At 39.1% G+C, this 21,204-nt stretch overlaps 2 protein-coding genes across 2 annotated transcripts; one reads left to right on the top strand and one right to left on the bottom strand.

Annotated features, from left to right (window-relative positions):
• The first annotated feature begins 11,935 nt into the window (after positions 1-11,935).
• Positions 11,936-16,017, top strand: LOC4350786 (protein LIFEGUARD 1). Its single transcript, XM_015759889.3, has 4 exons — positions 11,936-12,347; positions 12,455-12,568; positions 15,257-15,414; positions 15,507-16,017. The coding sequence occupies exons 1-4, from the start codon at positions 11,942-11,944 to the stop codon at positions 15,699-15,701; spliced, it is 873 nt and encodes a 290-aa protein (XP_015615375.2). The 5' UTR covers positions 11,936-11,941; the 3' UTR covers positions 15,702-16,017.
• Positions 15,902-20,012, bottom strand: LOC107276261 (uncharacterized). The gene is made up of 5 exons (XM_015759890.3): positions 19,808-20,012; positions 19,513-19,674; positions 17,292-17,405; positions 17,020-17,148; positions 15,902-16,630 (listed from the first exon to the last, which is right to left on the bottom strand). The coding sequence occupies exons 1-5, from the start codon at positions 19,893-19,895 to the stop codon at positions 16,437-16,439; spliced, it is 687 nt and encodes a 228-aa protein (XP_015615376.1). The 5' UTR covers positions 19,896-20,012; the 3' UTR covers positions 15,902-16,436.
• Between the last annotated feature and the right edge of the window lie 1,192 nt (positions 20,013-21,204).

Genomic DNA, 21,204 nt, shown 5'->3' on the forward strand with positions numbered 1-21,204 from the left:
AAAAAGGAGGAAGTAGAATATTATACTATCTACTTCCTCCGTCCCATAATATAAGGGATTTTAAGTTTTTGTTTGTACTGTTTGACCACTCGTCTTATTTAAAAAATTTGTGCAAATATAAAAAATGAGAAGTTGTGCTTAAAGTACTTTTAAATAATAAAGTAAGTAAAAAATAAATAATAATTCTAAAATATTTTGGATAAGACGAGTGGTCAAACAGTGTAAGTAAAGATAGGACCGAGGGAGTAGTTACAAGTCTATTTGGACTGACAACGTGAAAGCAATTCTCAGCTGTTAGAAGTCTGGTGAGGTCACTCACTCTGATAGATCACATCATCACATGGATGCACGGAGTACTAAAATGTCAGGACGATGTTATCCTGAAACTTCAGGCTACATAACCCCATGATACTAGGAGTACAGTGCCTACTACCCGTACTTCAGCATCGATCATGCATAGAACTCTCTCATATTCAGATTCATTATATTAGAATGTGTCACATCTAATAAAAAAATTTATATTTAGTTGTGGAGAAAGTATATGCATGGACTTTCTTTTTTTCATTTTCTATGCATAGATCGATGCATGGTCATATGAAGTTCAGCTTGCATTAGCGGCGAATCCAACAGAGTTTCAGGCTATGTTTAGTTGGATCTAAAGTTTGGATTTTGGTTGAAATTGGAGATAATGTGATTAAAAAGTTGTGTGTGTATGACAAGTTAATGTGATGGAAAAGGACTGAAGTTTGGATTTAAACTTTGCATCTAAACACAGCCTCAGTCTTTCAGAGTCTGAGCAAATCTTGTTATGCTCCCTCCGTCCCATAATATAAGGGATTTTGACTTTTTTAACACTGTTTTGCCCACTCATCTTATTTAAAAAATTTGTACAAATATAAAAAACGAAAAGTTGTGCAAAGTACTTTGGATAATAAAGTAAGTCACAAATAAAATAAATAATAATTCCAAATTTTTTTAAATAAGACGAATGGTCAAACATTGTAAGTAAAAAGTCAAAATCCCTTATATTATAGGACGGAGGGAGTATTTGCAATGAAAATTGTCTCCAAATCTTCCGAAAACATTCAAATTCTATTGTATACTCTTTCCATCCCTAAATATAAGGGATTTTGGTTGGATGTAATGTATCTTAGTACTAGGATACGTTATATCTAACTAAAATTCTTTATATTTAGGGACGGATGGAGTATCTTTCTAACGAGCTCAGACGACAATAGGGTCGCTGGGCGGTGGATCCGCCAATCCAATGCATAGTTTGGTCAAATACAGTACCATGTACATTCTACTTTATTGTACTTGTCTAGTTCTTGGTCCAAATATATGACCAGTATTTCTTATATTTTGGTACGAATATTCTATATTATATATGATAGAGAGGGCAATAATATCAATGGTTTGGTTACAATTGTTACCCCGCGCTGTTTGACTGGTAAATGGAGAAACAACCAAGCAAGGAAAATACAAAAGCTTGTCTGTTTGCTCATGATTAAAAATTTTGGCTTGGAATGAACTCCATAGTCTTCTCCAGGATTTGACGTCTATGCATGGCCAGGACCGGGACCCGGGTTCAAAGCTGGCCCCTGTAACCCTGCAAGAGTACTCCTCCCCAGTCCAAGCCACATCTCTACACTTTATTCCTCTCTTCCTTTTCTTACTTTTCTATCTTCTTTCACTACTCTCACTCACCGACCAAATATAATGTTCAACACCTGCTTCCTTGCATCCTTGTTATTCACCGGATTAATTTTATAAAATCACACAGTAATGACTCTGATTGATTGAGCTACCGCTAACGAGACATGAAAAATAAGCAAAGTTATACAAAATAATTAACATGTACTCTCTCCGTACACTATTTTTTAATGTTTCATAATATAAGGTATGCATGAATGTATATTATTAACTAGAACTTTTTTCCCACTAAATTTATTTTTTAAATCCTCCATACTTAAGATCGTTAATTCTATTGTGTATGCATTATATTTATTTGGGTGATCAAAATTATGAGGTGATAATAATTATTTGTTGATATTTGGGTTAAGGGTGGTTGAGCGTTATATTTTGGAATGGAGGGAGTAAAACCTTTATACTACTACTACTAGATATTTAAAAGACAAAGCTAAAAAATAGACTCCAACAAACAAACCATCGCTCCCCTCCCATCGAAAAATAAGTTTTATGACTTAGATTTCTGCGGCCAATCCATATCCTATGAAATTCTGATGTCTCAGGCCCGTTCGATTTCTTACTTGAGAGAGGTTTTCAACGCACGTAAAACGAGAAAGCTTATTAGCAAATAATTTAATTACGTATTAATTATTATAAAATCAAAAAAAATGAATTTATTTGAATTTTTTAAATGGCTTCTACATAGAAACCATTTATAAAAGGATGAAGAATTACGTATTAAAAAATAATTTAATTACGTATTAATTATTATAAAATCAAAAAAATGAATTTATTTGAATTTTCTGTTAACAGTTTGAAAAGCGTGCTAACAGAAAATGATGAAGTTAAAATTGAAGTTATAGAGCACACAAACTGCAAGAGTAACCACAATATGGCTAACACCTTTTGGCTATAAAACTAAGGACTTTTTTTGGATAGCAGGAGATTACATAACAAATTCAAAAACATAATTAAAATCTAATTAAAAAAAACTATGTTTCAGAGGACTCTTATGATGGGTCGTATCCAAATTACACATTTCAAGACAAACATGATGAAAGCAGCTGACTATATTACTTAGAGCCCCACTCCGGTGCTTTCTACTCGTAGTAGAAAATAATCTGAACCGTTGATCTTATTTGATCGGAGGGTTCAAATCTATTTCTACTCCAACTACATTTAACGGTAGTAGAATCGTAGAGGGGTATATTTGTCCAGGAAAAAATATTTACGGATGGGTATTTTCGTCCTTTTTATTCTTTAACCTTAGCTGCACTTTCTCCTGTCTCGTTCCAGAGCCAACGCCATCCCTAACCTAAGCCGAGGCGAAGAGAACCTCGCAGCTCCTTCCTCCGCCGTCATCGCCGCCTCGGACGACCTCGCCTGCTCCGCCGCATGGTATATGTTCAGATTGGGAATTCACTGGAATTAATAACATTAATTCCATAGCGGTAAAGAACTCGATACGATTAAAAATATAAACCGCACCAATTGTAAACGGGATAGTACGGGAAAGAAACAGCAAGTGCAAACGGAGAAAACAAATCACGTTAAAACAGGATAAATTGACGGGATAATAGATGGAAACGGACGGATCGATAATGGGTGGAAACGGGGTAATAGGGGAAAGAAACTGCAGTGGAAACGGAGAAAATGGATCTCGTACGAACGAAAAAAGAAAATGGATCTCGTACGTACGGAAAAAAAAGAGAAAATAGAGAAAACAACATAGATGAAAAACGGAAAGTCCCGGTTGACATACGGATAGATTCTGACAGGAATAATATGGTTGGTCCAAAAAACAAAAACCATGTACTCCTTCCGTTTCAGGTTATAAGTTGTGGTTGAAGTCAAACTGTTTTAAGTTGGACCAACTTTATATTCATAGAAAAAGTAGCAACATTTTTAACCCAAGACAAAATTATTATGAAAATATAAATAATTTAGTATTACAAATATCTGTAGCTCTCTTTAGCAAAGGCTGGGATGTTTATTCCATTATCTAAAAAAAATTATTATTATTATATTTATCTATAAACTTAGTTAAACTTAAAACAATTTAACTTTGACCAAAGTCAAAACGTCTTGTAACCTGAAACAGAGGGAGTATTTTTTTAATCCACCCGGTCCGGATAGGCTGGACGGATTCTGGTGTAACCAGTTTTGTCATAAAATAATATTTCTGCGCACAAGCAAGAAACCACGTGTTTTTGGTCAACCCGTGGATCCGGACAAACTGGACGAATTCCAAGAGTTGTAACCATTATTGTGCTAAAATAGTATTTCCCCTTTGTTCTATGTTTACAATACGTAAAAACCACGAGTTTTATTAATCGACCCGGTTCGGACAGATCGGACCGATTCCGAGCGTAACTAATTTTGTCCTAAAATAATATTTCTCCTTTATTCTATATACACACAAGCAAAAACCACATGTTTTTTAATCGACTCGAGGGTCCGGACAGAAGCGGACGGATTCCGAGCATTGTGACCAATTCCTAAAATAGTATTTCTCCTTTGTTTTATGTGCGCAAAACTAAAAAACACTTAATTTTTAATCGATCCGGTCCGGACATACCAGACAGATTCCGAGCGTAACCAATTTTATCCTAAAATAATATTTCTCCTTTATTCTATATGCGCACGAGCGAAAAACCACGTGTTTTTTAATTGACCCAGTCCGGATAGACCGGATGGATTTCGCATGTTGTAACCAAATTTGTCCTAAAATAGCATTTCTCATTTGTTCTTTGTCTACAAGACAGACTGGACGGAAAACCACGTGTTTTTTAATCGACCCGATCCAGACAGACTGGACGGATTCCGGACATAACCAATTTTGTTTTAAAATAATATTTCTCCTTTATTCTATGTGTATATGACAAAAAAAACCATGTGTTTTTTTCCAACTTGGTTCGGACATTCCCAGATGAATTCCGGATATAAAATACGATGTGTCCTAAAATATATAGTAGTTCTGTTATAGTATAAATTTCGTCTCAAATTGAAACCGAGTTTCATTGAGTTTAAAAACTTTAAACCAGTTTTCTTGTCGTTGTAGCCTACCTTATCCTACGCCACAGACACGTTCTTTTTATTTTTTTTAATTCGACACATTTTTTTTATTTTTTTTACCGGACGTGTAGTCACGTACATGTGTGCGCCCCTCATCAACACGTCCGTCCGGCCCAGAACGCCACGGCCTAATTGCGAAGAGAAGGAGCAGGCTTGACTATGGGACCCACCTGAAGAAATAAGTGCCAAATCTACCCCAAACTAATTTACTCCAACTTTACTAATCTACCCTTAAAAATAAACGGTTCAGATTAATTATACTTGTAGTATATACTACAAGTAAAAAGCATCGGAGCGTCGCCCTATTACTTATCATGTTGCCATCCCATGAGTCTCTCTGATCTGTGCCTAGCTGCTCCAATGGCTATATCTTTTTGGCCTTTCTGTTCCATCCATGTTTGCACAGATATAAATAATCTCAGAGATTTTATATGCAAGAGGCTTGTTGTGGCAGCTATAGCTATAGCTAGCTATATATCCACAGTGTCACACACTATACACACCCCTGTAGACGAGTAAACTGAAACAGGAGATGGGTGTACTGATCAAAAAAAAAAACTCTAAATTCTTGAGCAAAGAAGAGACAAGGCGTGCAGATCGATTTCTCCTCCCATTTCATGCATGCGTGCATATGTATGATCGGCCGATGCAAACACAACACGCTATCCATAAAAACCGTGCACTCATGTGTGGTTGCTTCGAATGTGAAAGTGCTATAGGTGTACAACTTTAGGATATCTCCTGTGAGATTCATCAATTATATGTGAGCAGTGCATATATAGTATAGTCTCGCTACGATACTCTCTACTGGTAGCATAATATAATAGGCTATGTACGCATACACGCACACCAAATAAATTGTCGAAAATTGGCTCTTGGGCGACACTCTAGTTGGTTGCTATAACACATAGAATTGTTTAAGTAACCGCACGAAAATTCAACACATTTGTTACAATACTATCGAAGACTCTTGCATGACGCTTTAATTGGTTGCTAGAACACAGAAAAAGAGTTAAGTAACAGTAACATATTTGTTATTATATATAGACGATAGAGAATTTCATAGAAGGCACTTGAATACAAAACTAAGCTATTTTCTAGAGGTTGCTGAATAGTCATGTGTACAAGATTATAAGATAGCCGCTAGATATTATATTTGGAATTCTGCACATATTCTACCATCTGAATTAATGCGAACACTCGCTATCAACTGTAAGTAGGGATGGAATGATGCTGCAGGATGCACATAATAACAACCTGTCAACTGTACCCCTGCAATACTCCTCCCTAATAGCAAGGTTAATAATACAGCCGACCTGTTAGCTATAAGGTTCTTTGTAGCATTCTCTCAGCCTACCATATAATAGTTAGCTCTTTACAATTAATATATGGCCCACTTGCCTCTCTCATAGAGTTTTTTGGTTATTGTGTCTGAGCCGGCTGTAAGTTTACAGCCCGTTTATCCTCTCTCTCCTCTCTTCTCTTCTCCACATCAGCATTTAGCCGGCTTATAGCCTACTATTATACTTGCTCTAACCTGAAACTGCTGAACTGCATGCAGTGTCGAAAACTTCAACATCCTTGAACAGATATACTACCAGCTAGCTTTACAACATCCCATTTCAACCTGGTAGACTGGCTATGTCTCACACTGATTCCAAAATGGTCACTGCCAAAACAGGAGGCAGGAGCTGTCCGATGATCAGCTGCTCCATGTTACTGCAATACTAGTAGTAGTATAAGATGGCATGCATCTGATCATCATCATGGTACTCCTGTCTTTCTGAATGAAAGATCATTCACTATTCAGATAGGAGTAATATCATAAGGAGAGGATTAGAGGGGTTGAAAAATAGTGTTCGCCCATGGCATAGCATAGGTCAGCAACCCAACCCCACAGACTCCAACAAGATCGAGGGGGTTGTTTGGCTAGCAGCATCTTTGGAAAAAAAATATCAAAATAGTTTTGTCATTTCTGAAGTACCAGTGTACTTCCTCAGTTTCACAATGTAAGTCATTTTAGAAATGACATTTTCCACATTCATATTAATGTTAATAAATCTAGATATATATGTGTGTCTAGATTCATTAACATCTATATGAATGTGGGCAATGCTAGAATGACTTACATTGTGAAACGGAGGAAATATATTTGTATTCTACATTTTCTTCTCCATACTACTACAAGTAAAGGAGTACAGTATATCTTTTTGTTGTTTGTCATGTGAGGTTCAAGGGTACAGGGTACTTGCCCTGCAGCCGTACCGTCCTTGTGAAAAGGAGGCACACACATGCATATTGATACTTGTGAGATACTGTGCATATTGATACTTGTGAGAGATACTGTGTGCCACTACTAACTTTCTCACAGACACACGAGACAAAGAGATACAGATGGATACCGCTGGGGATATATTGGGTTGTCGCACCTTTTTCGTGCAGCTTACAAGAAATATATATCGGAGAAATCTAGCCGTCCTAATAGGCAATTAATCCTATAATGCAGAGTCCTATTAAAAAACTAATCCGAATATATTATGGGCCAAAATTCAGATAACATATTTAACAGGCAAAATGGGCTGAAACTAAAAGATCAAGACATATTTTTCGGCACATGATGAAACTGATGAAGATGAAAGATTTTTTGCGCACGTAAACGAGAAAGCTATTAGCACTTGATTAAATGGATATATTTTATATTTTAAACTAACTTCTATATAAAAAGTTTTCGTACAAACGCTAAAACTAACTTCTATATAAAAAGTTTTCGTACAAACGCACCGTTTAGTAGTTTGAAAAACTTGCTAACGAAAACTGAGGTAAAGTTTGTATCTTAATGAGAAAAGAACGGTTAAATAGACTGAAAAGATCAAAACCGAAAAATTCGGTTAATTAGTAGTTCGATCTCAACTGCTAACTAATTGAATTTTATTTGATCAGTTCAGTCACCACCATCGTTTAACCGAATTAGATGCGCTACTGAACATGTAAATAGAGTAGGGCTCGATACGGAGTGGTTCAATAGATTAGCTCAATTCCTGAACATGCGAGTGATAAATAATGCCAGGATTCAAAGAAAAATAAGTTCAATGGCTGCTTGCATGTATGGAGATCAATCGATCATCACGTGCCATCAGCTGGTATCTGTCGCCAATCCTTACATATAAACTACGGACGCGGTGAACGCCAATTCGATCCTATATATCTAAATTATTGGTGCTAGTTAATTAGTCAATGGCGCATCTGTAAGAAAAAAACTTTGTTATCTAGCTAAATTTATGTTTCCTATAAACATGCTCCATCCATCCTAATAAAAATCAAATCATAACATCACAATGAGTATATAAGAAAATAAATAAAATACCCTTAAGTAGGAAAGTTGTATTCATGAATGAGTAGGTGGGGGTATTGAAGGCATAAAATTTATCGATCTGCAAACCAATAATAGATAGAAAAGGTAGTATAGTTTGGAGGACAAAATTTAAACTCTAAATGTTAATTTATTTTGGAACGGAAAGAGTAGAATGTGAATGCACAGTGAATTTTGGCAGTCAAATCTCTGATGGTACTGAGAGGAGACTGAAGTTTCTGGTAAACAAAAAAGACGTGATGATAATTTGTTATCCTGACTCACGTCTCACTAACTGAAATGATCTTTGGTGTTATTTCTCATGGGGTGGCAAGGGACGATCTAGGGAGTGGCAGATCGTTAAATTTTCTGTAAAATAAAGGGCATATGTCTCCCCGTCTGAAACATCGAAGATTAACTTTCTCGACTTTCAGTTTTGAATATTTGGTTGGACAATTTGCCAGAAGTTTAAAGCTGCAGTGGCAAGGCAAGCCTACATCATAGAAATGGAGAGAGGCCTCTGAAAACTGTCCTTATTTTTGCACGGTCAAATGGGCCAATCTATGGGCTGTTTCTTGTAACAGACGAACATGAATGGGCTGGCCGGCCCGACAAATGAATAGGCAGTCCCATATTATTTCTATCGTCTGTGCAGTGTAGAGATGCCTCTGATCACGACGTCGCCGACCTCCGCATACTTCTCCTTGCCACGAGTGTGTGTGATCATCATCTGGTTCGTTAATTGTTTTTTTTTTTGAGAACCATCTGGTTCGTTAATTGAGAAGTTGAATTCCAATTCCTTCTCCTTAATTTATCCGCTCTCTTTTCAGTATCAGTATGTGTTCGATTGATTCTTTTGTGTCAATGTTTGGTTGGTTCTTCGTGAGATGAAATTAGTCCAAACTTGCAACATGTAGAGGTGAGATGAATTTAGTTCAAAATTGTATCCTGTTTTAAAAGAACATACTTCCTCCGTTTCACAATGTAAGTCATTCTAAAATTTCCCACATTTATATTGATGTTAATGAATCTAAATAGATATATATGTCTAGATTCATTAACATTAAGAAATGCTATAATGACTTACATTGTAAAACGGAGGGAGTATAAAAAGAGCTTCATGGGCTTTTGTTTTCTTCTCTGAACTCCCTCACGAAAAGCCCTTGCCACGTGGCCCAGCATCGGGACGTACGTGGCTGGCTTGCACGGTGGCTGCGGCGGAGGAGTCCACCATCGCCAGTGACATCGCCGTCGCCGGAGGAGGGTTTACATTACCTCTACTAAATTTCGAGCCCTATTAGTATTATGATTTTTGATAAATTTTAACTGAATTTACTGTTTAACCTTCGAAATTTTGATCAAAACTTAATTTCGAGCCATGTTGAAACATCGAAATTTCACGAAATTCGACCGGTTTTCGTCGGAACTGTGAACCTGCACCGGAGTACCAAAGTGGCAAGACGTGATCTGCAAAGGCAGAGGATGCTGCCGTGTGAAGTGGCCAAGCTAGCTTTCCTGGTCAAAACAAAAAAGTGAACAAAAGCTAGTTACAACACCTGCATGTATATTTATACCATAAAAATGGGAAAACGAGTTGAACGAGATTGCACGCAGTTACACCGGAGAGGAAGAAAAGGTTGCAAAATTGTTGCACCCAAATTTGGGGGGAGTGACATGACACGGCAGGGGAAATTCCGTGAAATGTTACACAGCAATGTGCACGGCAAAATTTTTGAACAAGTTAAACCACCCTCTGCCTACCTAGATTTAGGGTTATGGAAAATTTAATTCATTTTCCTTCTTGTTTTCTTGTACCAGTTCCTTTCAAGTTTGTGTGTGATCTCAGAGTTTTTTTTTTTGGTTGTTGAATGATCATTGGATATGAGTCAGCGGTGAGAGCGAGAGGTTAGTTGGGTTCGCCGCGTAAATCAGGAACCATGTAGCTCAAGACTAGGGGAAGATGTTGAAGAAGAGGTGATTGGAGGTGGGCAGATGGAAAAACTTTGAGCAAATGAGGAAAAAGCATAAATACTACACTTTGGTCTTGCATGGTGAGGTCATGGCAATGTGGCATACAACAAGGATGACACAAAACAAAGTTGTTAGTACTGAGGAGTGAGGATGCGTCCGTTTGAAGCACAAAGGATAAATATAGCTCATTTTTTATGCGTACGTTTTTCATAGAAATGTTAATTTAAAAATAATTATACCGATCCATTTACAAGTTTAGAATGCTTAATATCAATTAATCATCCGCTAATGGTTACACCTTATCTTGCATATCTTCATAATATTCTCTTTTTCACCTCCTTTCAAAACACACCCTAAATATCTACACAATTTGCTATTGTTTTATTTCTTACACCTGCACATACTTCCTCTATTAAGGCCCTCTTTGTTTAGATTTATAAGCCAACTTATAATCCGAAAAGTCTAAGCCTAAACAAACAAGTGGCTTTTTTCATTTGGCTTTTTTGAAGCCATAAGACAATCTAACACTTTTAAGCCAAAAGCTAGGTTGGAGAAGCTTTTTTGACTTATTTGACTTAGGACAATAAATCCACCGGCATAAATCATATAAGCCAATAAGCTGACTTAAAAGTTTAATCCAACAAACCTATAAACCTAAACAAAGAGGGCCTAAGTATAGTATATATAAGTAGCATTAGTCAGTGGCGGATTCATGCTTAATCTATGGGATCGGTTGACCCTAGCTTTTCCAAAAACACCCCAACAAATCATGATTCTCGTGTATAATTTTTTTTAAAAAAAATAGAGAAATGTCATCACTTAAATATAAACCAGTAGTAATTGATCTCACATTGTAAAATTCCCTGGTACTAGTACTACTTATTGGTATCTTGAACAAATTATTACCTTTCCCCAAACAATAGAGGCGTTGTAGGTCTAAAATTCTTGATGAATGAATTCCAGGCTAAAATGTTGGCTAAGCATGTGAAATATAAGATGAATTTTGAGCTAAAATTTGTCATGCTAATCGTAACTTAAGATGCATTGGAAATAGGTGTAAGAGCGGTTCACAAGAGAGCGTACAGGTTACTTCCTATGAGGATTCGCTCTAATAACTACATAAGTTATTGTAGCGGATCCTCTTTACTTGTGGAGTAATAAGTAGTTGGTGATACGTGTTAGCCACGAGGCATATATTCTATAATAATACAGTGTCTTGTTTCGATTGTAAAGTGAATTTGAACAAGCACAATTTCTAAGGTGAATTTGGATAAACACTTGTTCAGATATATCCTAAAAGGTTGATTTTTTTATTTCAGAGAAGGAGGGTATAAGGATATTTATTAGAGGTATTTCATCAACAAAATTAACCCACATACAGCACAGTAACAATTTTATATTGAGTTTATTATTACAAAGCCACCAACCAGCATATATGCCCAACGATTTCGCTATATCTCACTCGAAAGATTTTTTCTTATCTCTCACTCAAATTTACAGTGTGTTTTCTTGTAAGTTACAGTGTAATTTTTTAATCTTCACATGTAAGTTTTAAAATTTATATTGGATATGGTCTTTTTCTTGCAGATATGGTAATTTAGTGTCTATTATGGTATTTTTTTAATTGCTTTTATATTTTACTGTATTTATTAGATTTTAATTAAAAATTAAAAATCTGTGTAGGTACTCCAACTCCGTGTGCCCAAAAATGAGCGTGAGCCCAACTCGCCACAATCCTCCAACCACCCCTAGACACGTGTCCAGAGAATCTCTAACCGATCAGTCGAAGACGCTCCATTACACTGACAAATTGGCCCCACATGTCAGTGACTGGGCCTTGCTCGATATATCCGCGCCATGGCTTCCGCTGTGCAGTTGCTTTTGCTTCGTCTACCTCTCGCCGCCGTTTTCCCCCCAAAACCCGCGACGACGAAAACCCTAGCCGTCGCCGGAATGTCGAAGGCCGAGGCCGCCGCCGCCGGCGACGCCGCCAAGCCCGACCCGGAGATGGGAGTCGCGGGGGAGAAGGAGGTGGTTGCGGAGAAGGCACCGGCGAGGAGGAAGGTAGCGGCGGAGGAGGAGGACCCGCGGCTGCGGTGGGCGTTCGTGCGGAAGGTGTACTGTATCCTGGCGCTGCAGTTCGCCGTCACGGCGGCGATCGCCGTCGTGGCGTGGGCCGTCCGCCCCATCCCGCGCTTCTTCGCGGCGGGCTCCCTCGCCTCGTGGCTCGTCTACCTCGCCATCCTCCTCTGCCCCTTCATCGGTCTCTGCGGCCTCCTCCTCCTCCTCCTCCCTTCCCTTGCTTGGTTCCTCGATCTCTCTTTCTTTCTTCCATGGTGGTATCTGATTGGGGTTTTGGGGTTTGCGCAGTGCTGTGGCCGATGCTCAAGTACAGGGAGAAGCACCCCGTGAACCTGCTGCTGCTGGGCCTCTTCACGCTCTGCGAGAGCCTCACCATCGCCGTCTGCTCCTCGACCTTCCTCGGTATACACGCCAAATGCGCTCTCCATTTCTCTCCTCCCCAAAATGTCTCCATTTTTCTTTCTCCGAAGAAAAAGGTCTCCGTTTTTTTTTTTTTTTGGGGGGGGGGGAATTGTGATGCTCTAAACGTGGGTGATTGACTGATTTGAGATGCAGTTGGGTTCGGATGGGTAAATTTTATGGCTGGTTCTTGGGCCAATTGATTGTCTCCGTGTGATTTGGTTCTGGACTTTTGGTGGGATTGGCGATTCCCAGGAGTTCTTTCTTTTTCTCTCTCAGTAGCATTGTTGCAGGGATGTAGCTGCTCGTGCATTATTGAACAGATCAGATGTCGTGTTTTGTGATTAGATGGAAAAGTTCGAGGTTGTTTTGCTGTGGAGTGTATTTGGTTGTAGTGTTGCGTACTGTTGTATGGGTAGGACCATCAGGATCTGGACCACTTGCTGTTCCTATTACCTGGGAGATTATGATATTTGTTGCTATCAGGTGTCAGAATTTTAATTATGAATGTTGGCTGTTGACTACTCCAGAATGTTGGCTGTGCATTATATTGTGGTTGTTTCTGATCGAGACCCTGATTAGATTTTTATAGTCTTGACACATGTTTTATAAGTGGGGTTAGTGGTGGGGGTGGGGATGATCTTGGTGGTCAACTTTCTTTATTATAAAACGCACGCACTGCTTGGAAACACCATACACGATGCCTTTTCCCATATAAAATACTACCTTACAAGATCACCATTCTTGGATATCTATAGTGTTCAGTTTGTTAAGAAGAATTTTCTATCTTGGTTTTTCTGGACAACCTCTACAAGCTGCCCATCTAACTGCTTGCAACTACCTGTTGAATTCTAAGTACATTTTCAATTACTGTTTTCTTTCTTGTCTGCTGTATCACTTAACCATCACATTTTCATACACACTATGTATTATTAAAGGTTAGTCTGTAATTCTGTATGCACTAACCAGTTTATACACTTCCATTTCTTAGATTCTGGCTAATCAGTGTACTACTGTTCAGTCAACAAATTTGTTGCTCTCTCTCTTGCATGGTTGCAGCCTTGCAGGGGATGTACTTCCTCCGTCCCAAAATAAGCGCAACCATGAGTTTCCGTGTCCAATTTTGACCGTCCGTCTTATTTGAAATTATTTTATGATTAGTATTTTTATTGTTATTAGGTTATAAAACATGAAAAGTACTTTACGCGTGACTTATGTTTTTTAGTTTTTTTCAAACAAATTCAAATAAGACGAACGATTAAAGTTGGACACGGAAACTCATGGCTGCGCTTATTTTGGGACGGAGGGAGTAGTTGGTAGTGCATTATTGAACAAAGCAGATTTGTGTTGTGTTTTCTGGTGGGAAGGAAACATTTGACTTTTGAGGTTATTCTGATGTGGAGTATATATTGGTTGTAGTGTTGCATATTGTTGTATGGGTAGGACCATTATGACCTGGACCACTTCCTAGTTCCTATTACCTGGGAGATTATGATATATGACTATGTTGCTGTTAGGTGTCAGGAATCTTAACTATGTTGCATATTTTGGTTGCTGTGACTGACTGACCGAGGTCCTGATTAGATAATGATAGTGTTGGCGGTGGTGGGGATGATCTTAGGGTCAGCTTTTTTTGGGATAAAAAACAAACCCTGATGTGCCAACACCATACAAGATGCTTTTTCCCTCAAAAATACCATACAAAAGTGTTTGTTAAGCGGAATTCTCAATTTTGTTTTTTTTTTTTTGGACAACCTCTATAAGTTTTGCATGTAACTGTTGGAACTACATATTGTGTGCTGAATTTATTTTCAATTACTGTTTTCTTTCTTGTCTGTTGTATCATTTAGCCATCACATGTTTCATATTCATACTATATTATTAAAGGATGGTCTGTATACCCTGCCCTGTTTAAATGCTTCCATGCCTTGAAAATTCTGGCTAATTAGTGTGCTACTATTCAGTCAACAAATTTGTTGTGGTAGCACTAGTAGGATGCTAAGTTTCCTTTGTCAAGATTAAGTCCCCTGACCCCTTTTGCATCATCTCTGTTTTTTTTTTTTACTCTGTGTTTGTGATGGAGCAAGTGGCTCCTCCAGATCTACTTGCAGAAACCTCCGCTGGGCTTCACTGCGTTGAGTGCTTGGTCGCTATGTTTTATATCATATATTGAGATTGAACTGCCAACCTTTTCTATCTTCTGTCTTTATTGGCAATTGAACACCATTTTTGTTATGGCACAACCAGGGTTTCCCAAACCGCCGGGGCCGAGGTTACCGCGCCCTGGGCGGTAAGCACGGTTACCGCGCGGTAACCGTGAAAAATCTTACGAAACCGTGCAAAATTTATCAAAAAATCAAATTATTTTTTAAATTTAAGGAGGTTACCGCGGTTTTTCTATTACCGTACCCCCGTGGTAAGGCCGGTAACCACGCGGTTACCGACGGTAATGTAAACCCTGGGCACAACACATGGCTTCTCATTTTGAGTGATTGTAGATTTCAAAGACTGCAACCCCCAAAACACAGAACTTGTTCTTTAGATCTGAGCTAGATTACATGGATGATTTCCTTGACACCTCAGAGAGTTTCTTGTTACTTCCTGTTACTTGCAAACAAGATTCAAATACTCCTTCAGAATGATTTGTGTATCCTCAATTGAAGTTCACATTTCTTTGCTCAATGCTAACAGGTAAAGTGGTTCTGCAAGCAGCAATCCTAACGGCGGTTGCTGTCATCGGCCTCACCATTTTCACATTCTGGGCAGCCCACAGGGGCCATGATTTCACCTTCATGTATCCCTTCCTGGCCGCCAGCCTTCTGGTGCTTCTGGCATACCTCATCATTCAGGTTATCTTCTTCTTCCCTGCTCAACCTGCTCCGTTTTTCTTTTCTTCTCAAGTGCTGTCTAACTCATTGTGCAATTCACCGTGACCCGGCAGATCTGTTTCCCTCTGGGGAGGGCTGGCATGACGATCTACGGCTGCCTCGCCACCGTGCTGTTCTCCGCCTTCATCGTCTTCGACACCAATCAGCTGATCAAGCGCCACACCTACAACGAGTACGTCATCGCCGCCATCTCGCTGTACCTCGACGTCATCAACCTCTTCATGGCTCAGCTCTCGTTCTCCATCTAAGTGGCACGCCTGTTCTTACGCCCTTCAACGGTTGTCCAGTACATGGTGGTTCTTACAGCTGAAGAAACTTAGTTACATTTACCTTACCTACCATATCCTACACTACTATATATGCAGCGAGAAGTCTTGCAGAGCTGGAGACTCTGGACCTGTAATTACTTAATCATCTCTAGCTATGTTGCACTGTCGTTGCGCTGATAGCACGATAGATATATTCTGGTACCTTTGAGACATGTTTGCAGTGATCTGCACTACATCGGTTTAGATCTAATCAGTGGAGCGAAAAACTTCAATGGAGATGTTAATTTCTCACAAATCACTTGATTTAATCTGGGCCATGATCAAGCAAGCATCTATCATGTTTTGTTGGTGTGCTTGTTGCTCTTGCATCTTGCCAATCAGTCTTTGCATGATGCATCACTGTGGTCTGTGGACAGAACTTCTGAAGCTGTTACTGGCTTGCTGCTGCTGATGGTGGTCAGATCTTTTGAAGAGTATGGCTGGTGCCTGGTGTGATAGTTAGCGCAGCATTATTATCTACTGATGTGCACAAGATCTTCTACTGCTAAGTATTTTATTTCTATGAAATTATTAACATACACTGATGATCACATGAATGAAACAAAATTCCTACTGAAAAAGGGGTGTAAATAGGAAAAAGAAAACGTCTCCTCAATATGGGAAAAGAAATCTCTGCCTGTCTCTCTATTATTGCTACTAGCTGTGCTCTGCTGTTCATCCTATCATGAAGGAGGAGACCAGCACGAGGAGGAGGTGGAGCAGCACGCCGCCGCCGGCCGGCAGAAGGGAGGAGGCGGCGGCGCCGGACTTCTTGACGGTGAACGAGAACGGCGCCGGCGGCGCCGTCCCCGGCTGCGACCCGTTGAACATGCTGATCCCCAGGCCGGAGCAGTCCGACCCAAGCGAACCTGCCACCGGAGAAGAAGAAAAACATCAGTCGCCGGCGACGAGCTAGGCCCGGCATTCATCCAGCCGGCCGGCCGCAGGATAAGATTTATAAAAGTTTTTGAATAAGGCAAACAATCAAACATGTTTAAAAAGTAAACGGCGTTAAATACATGTTTAAAAAGTAAACGGCGTTAAATATTTAGAGACGAAGAGAGTACTAAATATTTGTGCAATTAGCATTTATTTCGTTGCGAAATGTTTTATTGTTAAAATTATTTTAAGCATGATTTATATCTTATACATTTACATCATTTTTTTAAAATAAGATGAACGATGAAACGTGAGTCAAAAATATATATCATCTACTCCCAAAACGAAGGAAGTATTGCAAATTAAAGCTGATGCTTACACTGCCGGTAGCAAGGGTAGGAGGTGTCGTTGAGAAGGTTCTGGAAGCCGTCGTGGCAGGCGCAGCGGTGGCCGAACTCCGACGACCTCTCGCAGCTGCCGCCGTCGCCGCAGTACTGGAGGAGGCAAGCTGCATTCATTCAGGCAACAATCAACGACGGCGAGAATTAATTAACGCCATGATCAGCTAAAGCTAAGAACAGTTTAATTTGACGACATGATGGTGGTGATTAATCTTGTGGGTTTTGAGTGCAGTAGTTGAGAGATTATTACGGTCGTAGATGGAGAGGTTCGTCAGCGACGGCATCGCCGGCGGCGGAGGAGGTGGCGGTGGCGGCGACGGCGACGGCGACGACGACCCGTTCTGGCACGAGTAGTTGATGGTGCCTGCGAGGAGGAAGAGTCAACGGTCAAACTCTTCTCTGGGTAATCACTGTTCTGCCTACGTGGCACTACAAGTCAGTCCAGCGTGCGTAACTACGTACACGTGGCAACTCTTTGTGACTTTCACTTTGACTTTGGGGTTAACCGAGCAGTAAAGCAATTAACAGCTTGTACTCTGCTTCTGGAATTTGGACTTCTTGACACGATAAGATTACCGTAGGCACGTACTATAATAACGTTACAACTTACTACTTCCTCCGTTACACGATGTAAGTTATTCTACTATTAGTCACATTCATATTGATGTTAATAAATCTATATCTAGATTTATTAATATCAATATAAATATGGGCAATACTAGAATGACTTACATTGTGAAACGGAGGGAGTAACTCGTTTGTTCTTTCAAGAAAAAAGGTGAAATTTAACTCATGTTTCATGAGCAACTTAATCCAAACATGTGGTGGCAAAGTCCACAGATGCAGTTTGGACCTTTGTTGCACGCCGTTTGACCAATAACAACACAAGTTGAAGTGTCCATTCAATGGGTTTGACTATGGCCTCGTTTACTTCCCAAAATATTTTTCCCAAAAACATCAAATCGAATCTTTAAACACATGCATAGTGCATTAAATATAAATTAAAAAAAATTAATTGCAAGTTTGAAAGGAAATCGTGAGACGAACCTTTTAAGCCTAATTAGTTCATAATTAGCCATAAGTGATACGATAACTCACATTTGCTAATAACGGATTAATTAGGCTTAATAAATTCATCTCGTGGTTTTCAGACGAGTTATGAAACTAGTTTTTTCATTCGTGACTGCAACCCCTTCCGACATCCGGTCAAACGTTCGATGTGACACACACAAATTTTATTTTCGCCAACTAAACAAGCCGTATGTTAGAGGAATCTTCCCACATACTCCTAGTACTTAGCAAGCTAACATTTTTATATTTGTTTTTTAAAAGCCATAAGTTAATCATACACATTTAAGCTAAAAGTTTAAGCATCTTATTATTTCCTATTTGAAGTACACGTAGAACTACACCATTGAACTTGAGGCTTAAAGCGCACATCGAGATCTCTAAACTTGGTTTATTGTATCATTTCGATCCAAAGCGTCGTTTGACAGTGGTCTTACCTACGTGGCACGCCACGTGGACGATGACATGGTGTTTTTTTTTCTTTCTCTTTTTCTTTTTCCTCCTATTCTTTTATCTTCTTCCTCCACTAGAGCTACCTCGAGCTCCCCCGTGTCAAAGAGGCCGAAGAAGAGAGAAATGAAAGAGGAAGAAGAGAGAAAAAAAGGAATAATAATAATAATGTGCCATGTCGTCATCTACATGTCATGTCAAATGGACAAGACCACGGTCAAATGAGACTTTGGACCGGGATAATATAATAAATCAAGTTTAGGGACCTCGATACATGCTTTGTAAGTTTGTGGATCTAAATGAAACCTGCTTACAAGTTTAAGAACCGCAAGTGCAATTTACTTTAAAAAAATTAGGTACATTCTATTCTGTCACTTGGGACATAAAAAGGTGCTATGTCTGAAACATCGATGCCTATAAAAGGAGCGTTAATTGTAAAGCTAGGATAGTCGATGGTGGAGAAGCTAATGACAACGTTAAGCTATGATGAGCTTTTATTAGCTATCAGTAGGTTTTTATTAATTTCAGATAATGGATTAATTAAAACCACGTGACCTCTACGTCCAAACAAAATGTAACTTGACAAAACCTAGTATTATATGGACAGTTTTTAGTAGCCGATGGCCGTGGTGTTTGCATTAAACCTAAGCGAACACCTCTGCACAATCGATGTTCACGTGGTTAACTATTCAAATATGACCTAAATCCCGAACCAACCGTTACCACGAAATTCAGTTAATTAACCAAATATTTTCCTGGTTATAATCTTCAGTGTTATAACATTTTTCCCCTGATATAAAACTTCGCACTATGGTGCGGGTCGTTTCGGAAAAAAAATAAAAGAAACTTTTTTTCAGCCCAATACCATCGCACACACAAATCATCAAAGAGATTAATTGGGAAATCAACAAATATAGGTAAGTAAATCTTGAGAAGAGATGAAATGAAATTACAGTTGGGTATGACACATGGGAGGAAGGGGAACTGCAGGTTGCCGAGGTGGTAGCGGCTCCACCCGGGGTTGCACCTGCACGCGAACCCGAACACGTAGTCGCTCGACTCGCTGCAGCTCCCCATCCCGCACCTCACCTTGCTGCACCTACTCCCATCTCCATCTGCAACCAACCATGCAACCAAGCAGCAATTCAACCACCAAAAAATTCAGACAAGAAAAGGAGAGAGGAACACCCATCGATCATGCACTCAATTAGCTAGCTTGCAGTACTATTCAGGCATTCAGCTGCTCACTTTGTGCTCCTGCTCCATCTGGCAGCATGGCGATCATGGCCTGCAGAGAAACCATCACAAGAACTAATCTGACTCTGCTGCACTTCATCGTCTCTAATTTCAGAGAGTTCAGAGAGAGAGAGAGAGAGAGAAGGAAGGTAAGCTTTGTTTGCAGGAAGATAGGAGGATGTAGTGGCGACTTATATATTTTTGGCGTGATGTCGATCGCAATGGCGCTTGGAACTAAATTAAGACTAAAAAAGAAGACTGCACCTCAAGTTATACCGTCAGATTTGACAGAGAAAAAAAATGGTCATCACCCTAATTAATTGGGCAACATATGCGTCCTCTCCTTGCTTGTTTCTTCCAGAACATGGAGACGTAGGAGCAATAATCTGTGTGAAATGTATGGATGAAACTGTCTTAGGTCAATTGATGTCCATACTTGATTAATTATTAATTGCTCTAGTTTTGCATTCACTCCAGGCCAGTGCCGGCCTGGAATTTCTTTCTTCCGTGTGGAAATAATGACCGAGAAATACAGATAACTGAACTTTTCTTTTTCTGGTTCATTGAATGGACCAACATTTGGTGGCTTGGTGCTTGCTGAAATATAATACCTGGCTGCTGTTGATGCTGTTGCTGGTGCAATGATGTGGCGTGTGTTCTTTGCTTCTCGAAGGTTGAAAGGCTTGAAGCTTAGAGTCAACCTTTGTGTAGGGACTTTTTCATGCACCTACTAAATCATGTCTAAAAAAACTTTAAATCTTTTTTTCCGTATTATGATTGTACGAGTATATGATAAAACAGTATTTTCAGTGTTGGGCTTTTCACCGAGGCTTAGCTTCGAATTTTTATTTATTTTTGAAATATTTTAATTTTTATTTTGAAAACAAACCCTTCAAAACCTAATTCCAAAATCTAAACTCTTTTCTTCAACACCACCTGTGACGTGACAGTTTTATTTTACCACCCAACCAAAACAATGTTATCGCTACTCCCTCCGTCTCATAATATAAGATATAAGGGATTTTGAGTTTTTACTTACAACGTTTGATCACTCGTCTTATTCAATATTTTCTGAAATTATTAATTATTTTATTTGTGACTTACTTTATTATCTACAGTTCTTTAAACACAACTTTTCGTTTTTTAGATTTGCAAAAAAAAAATTAAATAAGACGAGTGGCCAAACGTTACAAGCAAAAACTGAAAATCACTTTTATTGTGGGACGGAGGGAGTAAAAGATTTAGATCGGGAAATAGTAAGGTTTAGTAGTTTTTTTAAAATAAATAAATTCCTTAGATTCTCTTTCTCACATGTCGGCCTCGGCTGTGTGTAGTGTACCGAACAGAACATTTGGGTGTAGTTATTATGTTCTAAACTTGTCTAAAATTTGGCTAACAAAATTAATAAA

This window comes from Oryza sativa, chromosome 11 (assembly GCF_034140825.1).
Source record: "Oryza sativa Japonica Group chromosome 11, ASM3414082v1".
NCBI lineage: Eukaryota > Viridiplantae > Streptophyta > Magnoliopsida > Poales > Poaceae > Oryza > Oryza sativa.

Coding starts and splice junctions, on each gene's coding strand:
- LOC107276261 (XM_015759890.3), bottom strand. CDS start 19,895: ATGAAGTGCAGCAGAGTCAGATTAGTTCTTGTGATGGTTTCTCTGCAG. Junction 17,406..19,512: donor CCCATGTGTCATACCCAACT/GTAATTTCATTT, acceptor TCCTCCTCGCAG/GCACCATCAACTACTCGTGC. Junction 17,149..17,291: donor GAACCTCTCCATCTACGACC/GTAATAATCTCT, acceptor GAATGAATGCAG/CTTGCCTCCTCCAGTACTGC.
- LOC4350786 (XM_015759889.3), top strand. CDS start 11,942: ATGGCTTCCGCTGTGCAGTTGCTTTTGCTTCGTCTACCTCTCGCCGCC. Junction 12,348..12,454: donor CCTCCTCTGCCCCTTCATCG/GTCTCTGCGGCC, acceptor GGGTTTGCGCAG/TGCTGTGGCCGATGCTCAAG. Junction 15,415..15,506: donor TGGCATACCTCATCATTCAG/GTTATCTTCTTC, acceptor GTGACCCGGCAG/ATCTGTTTCCCTCTGGGGAG.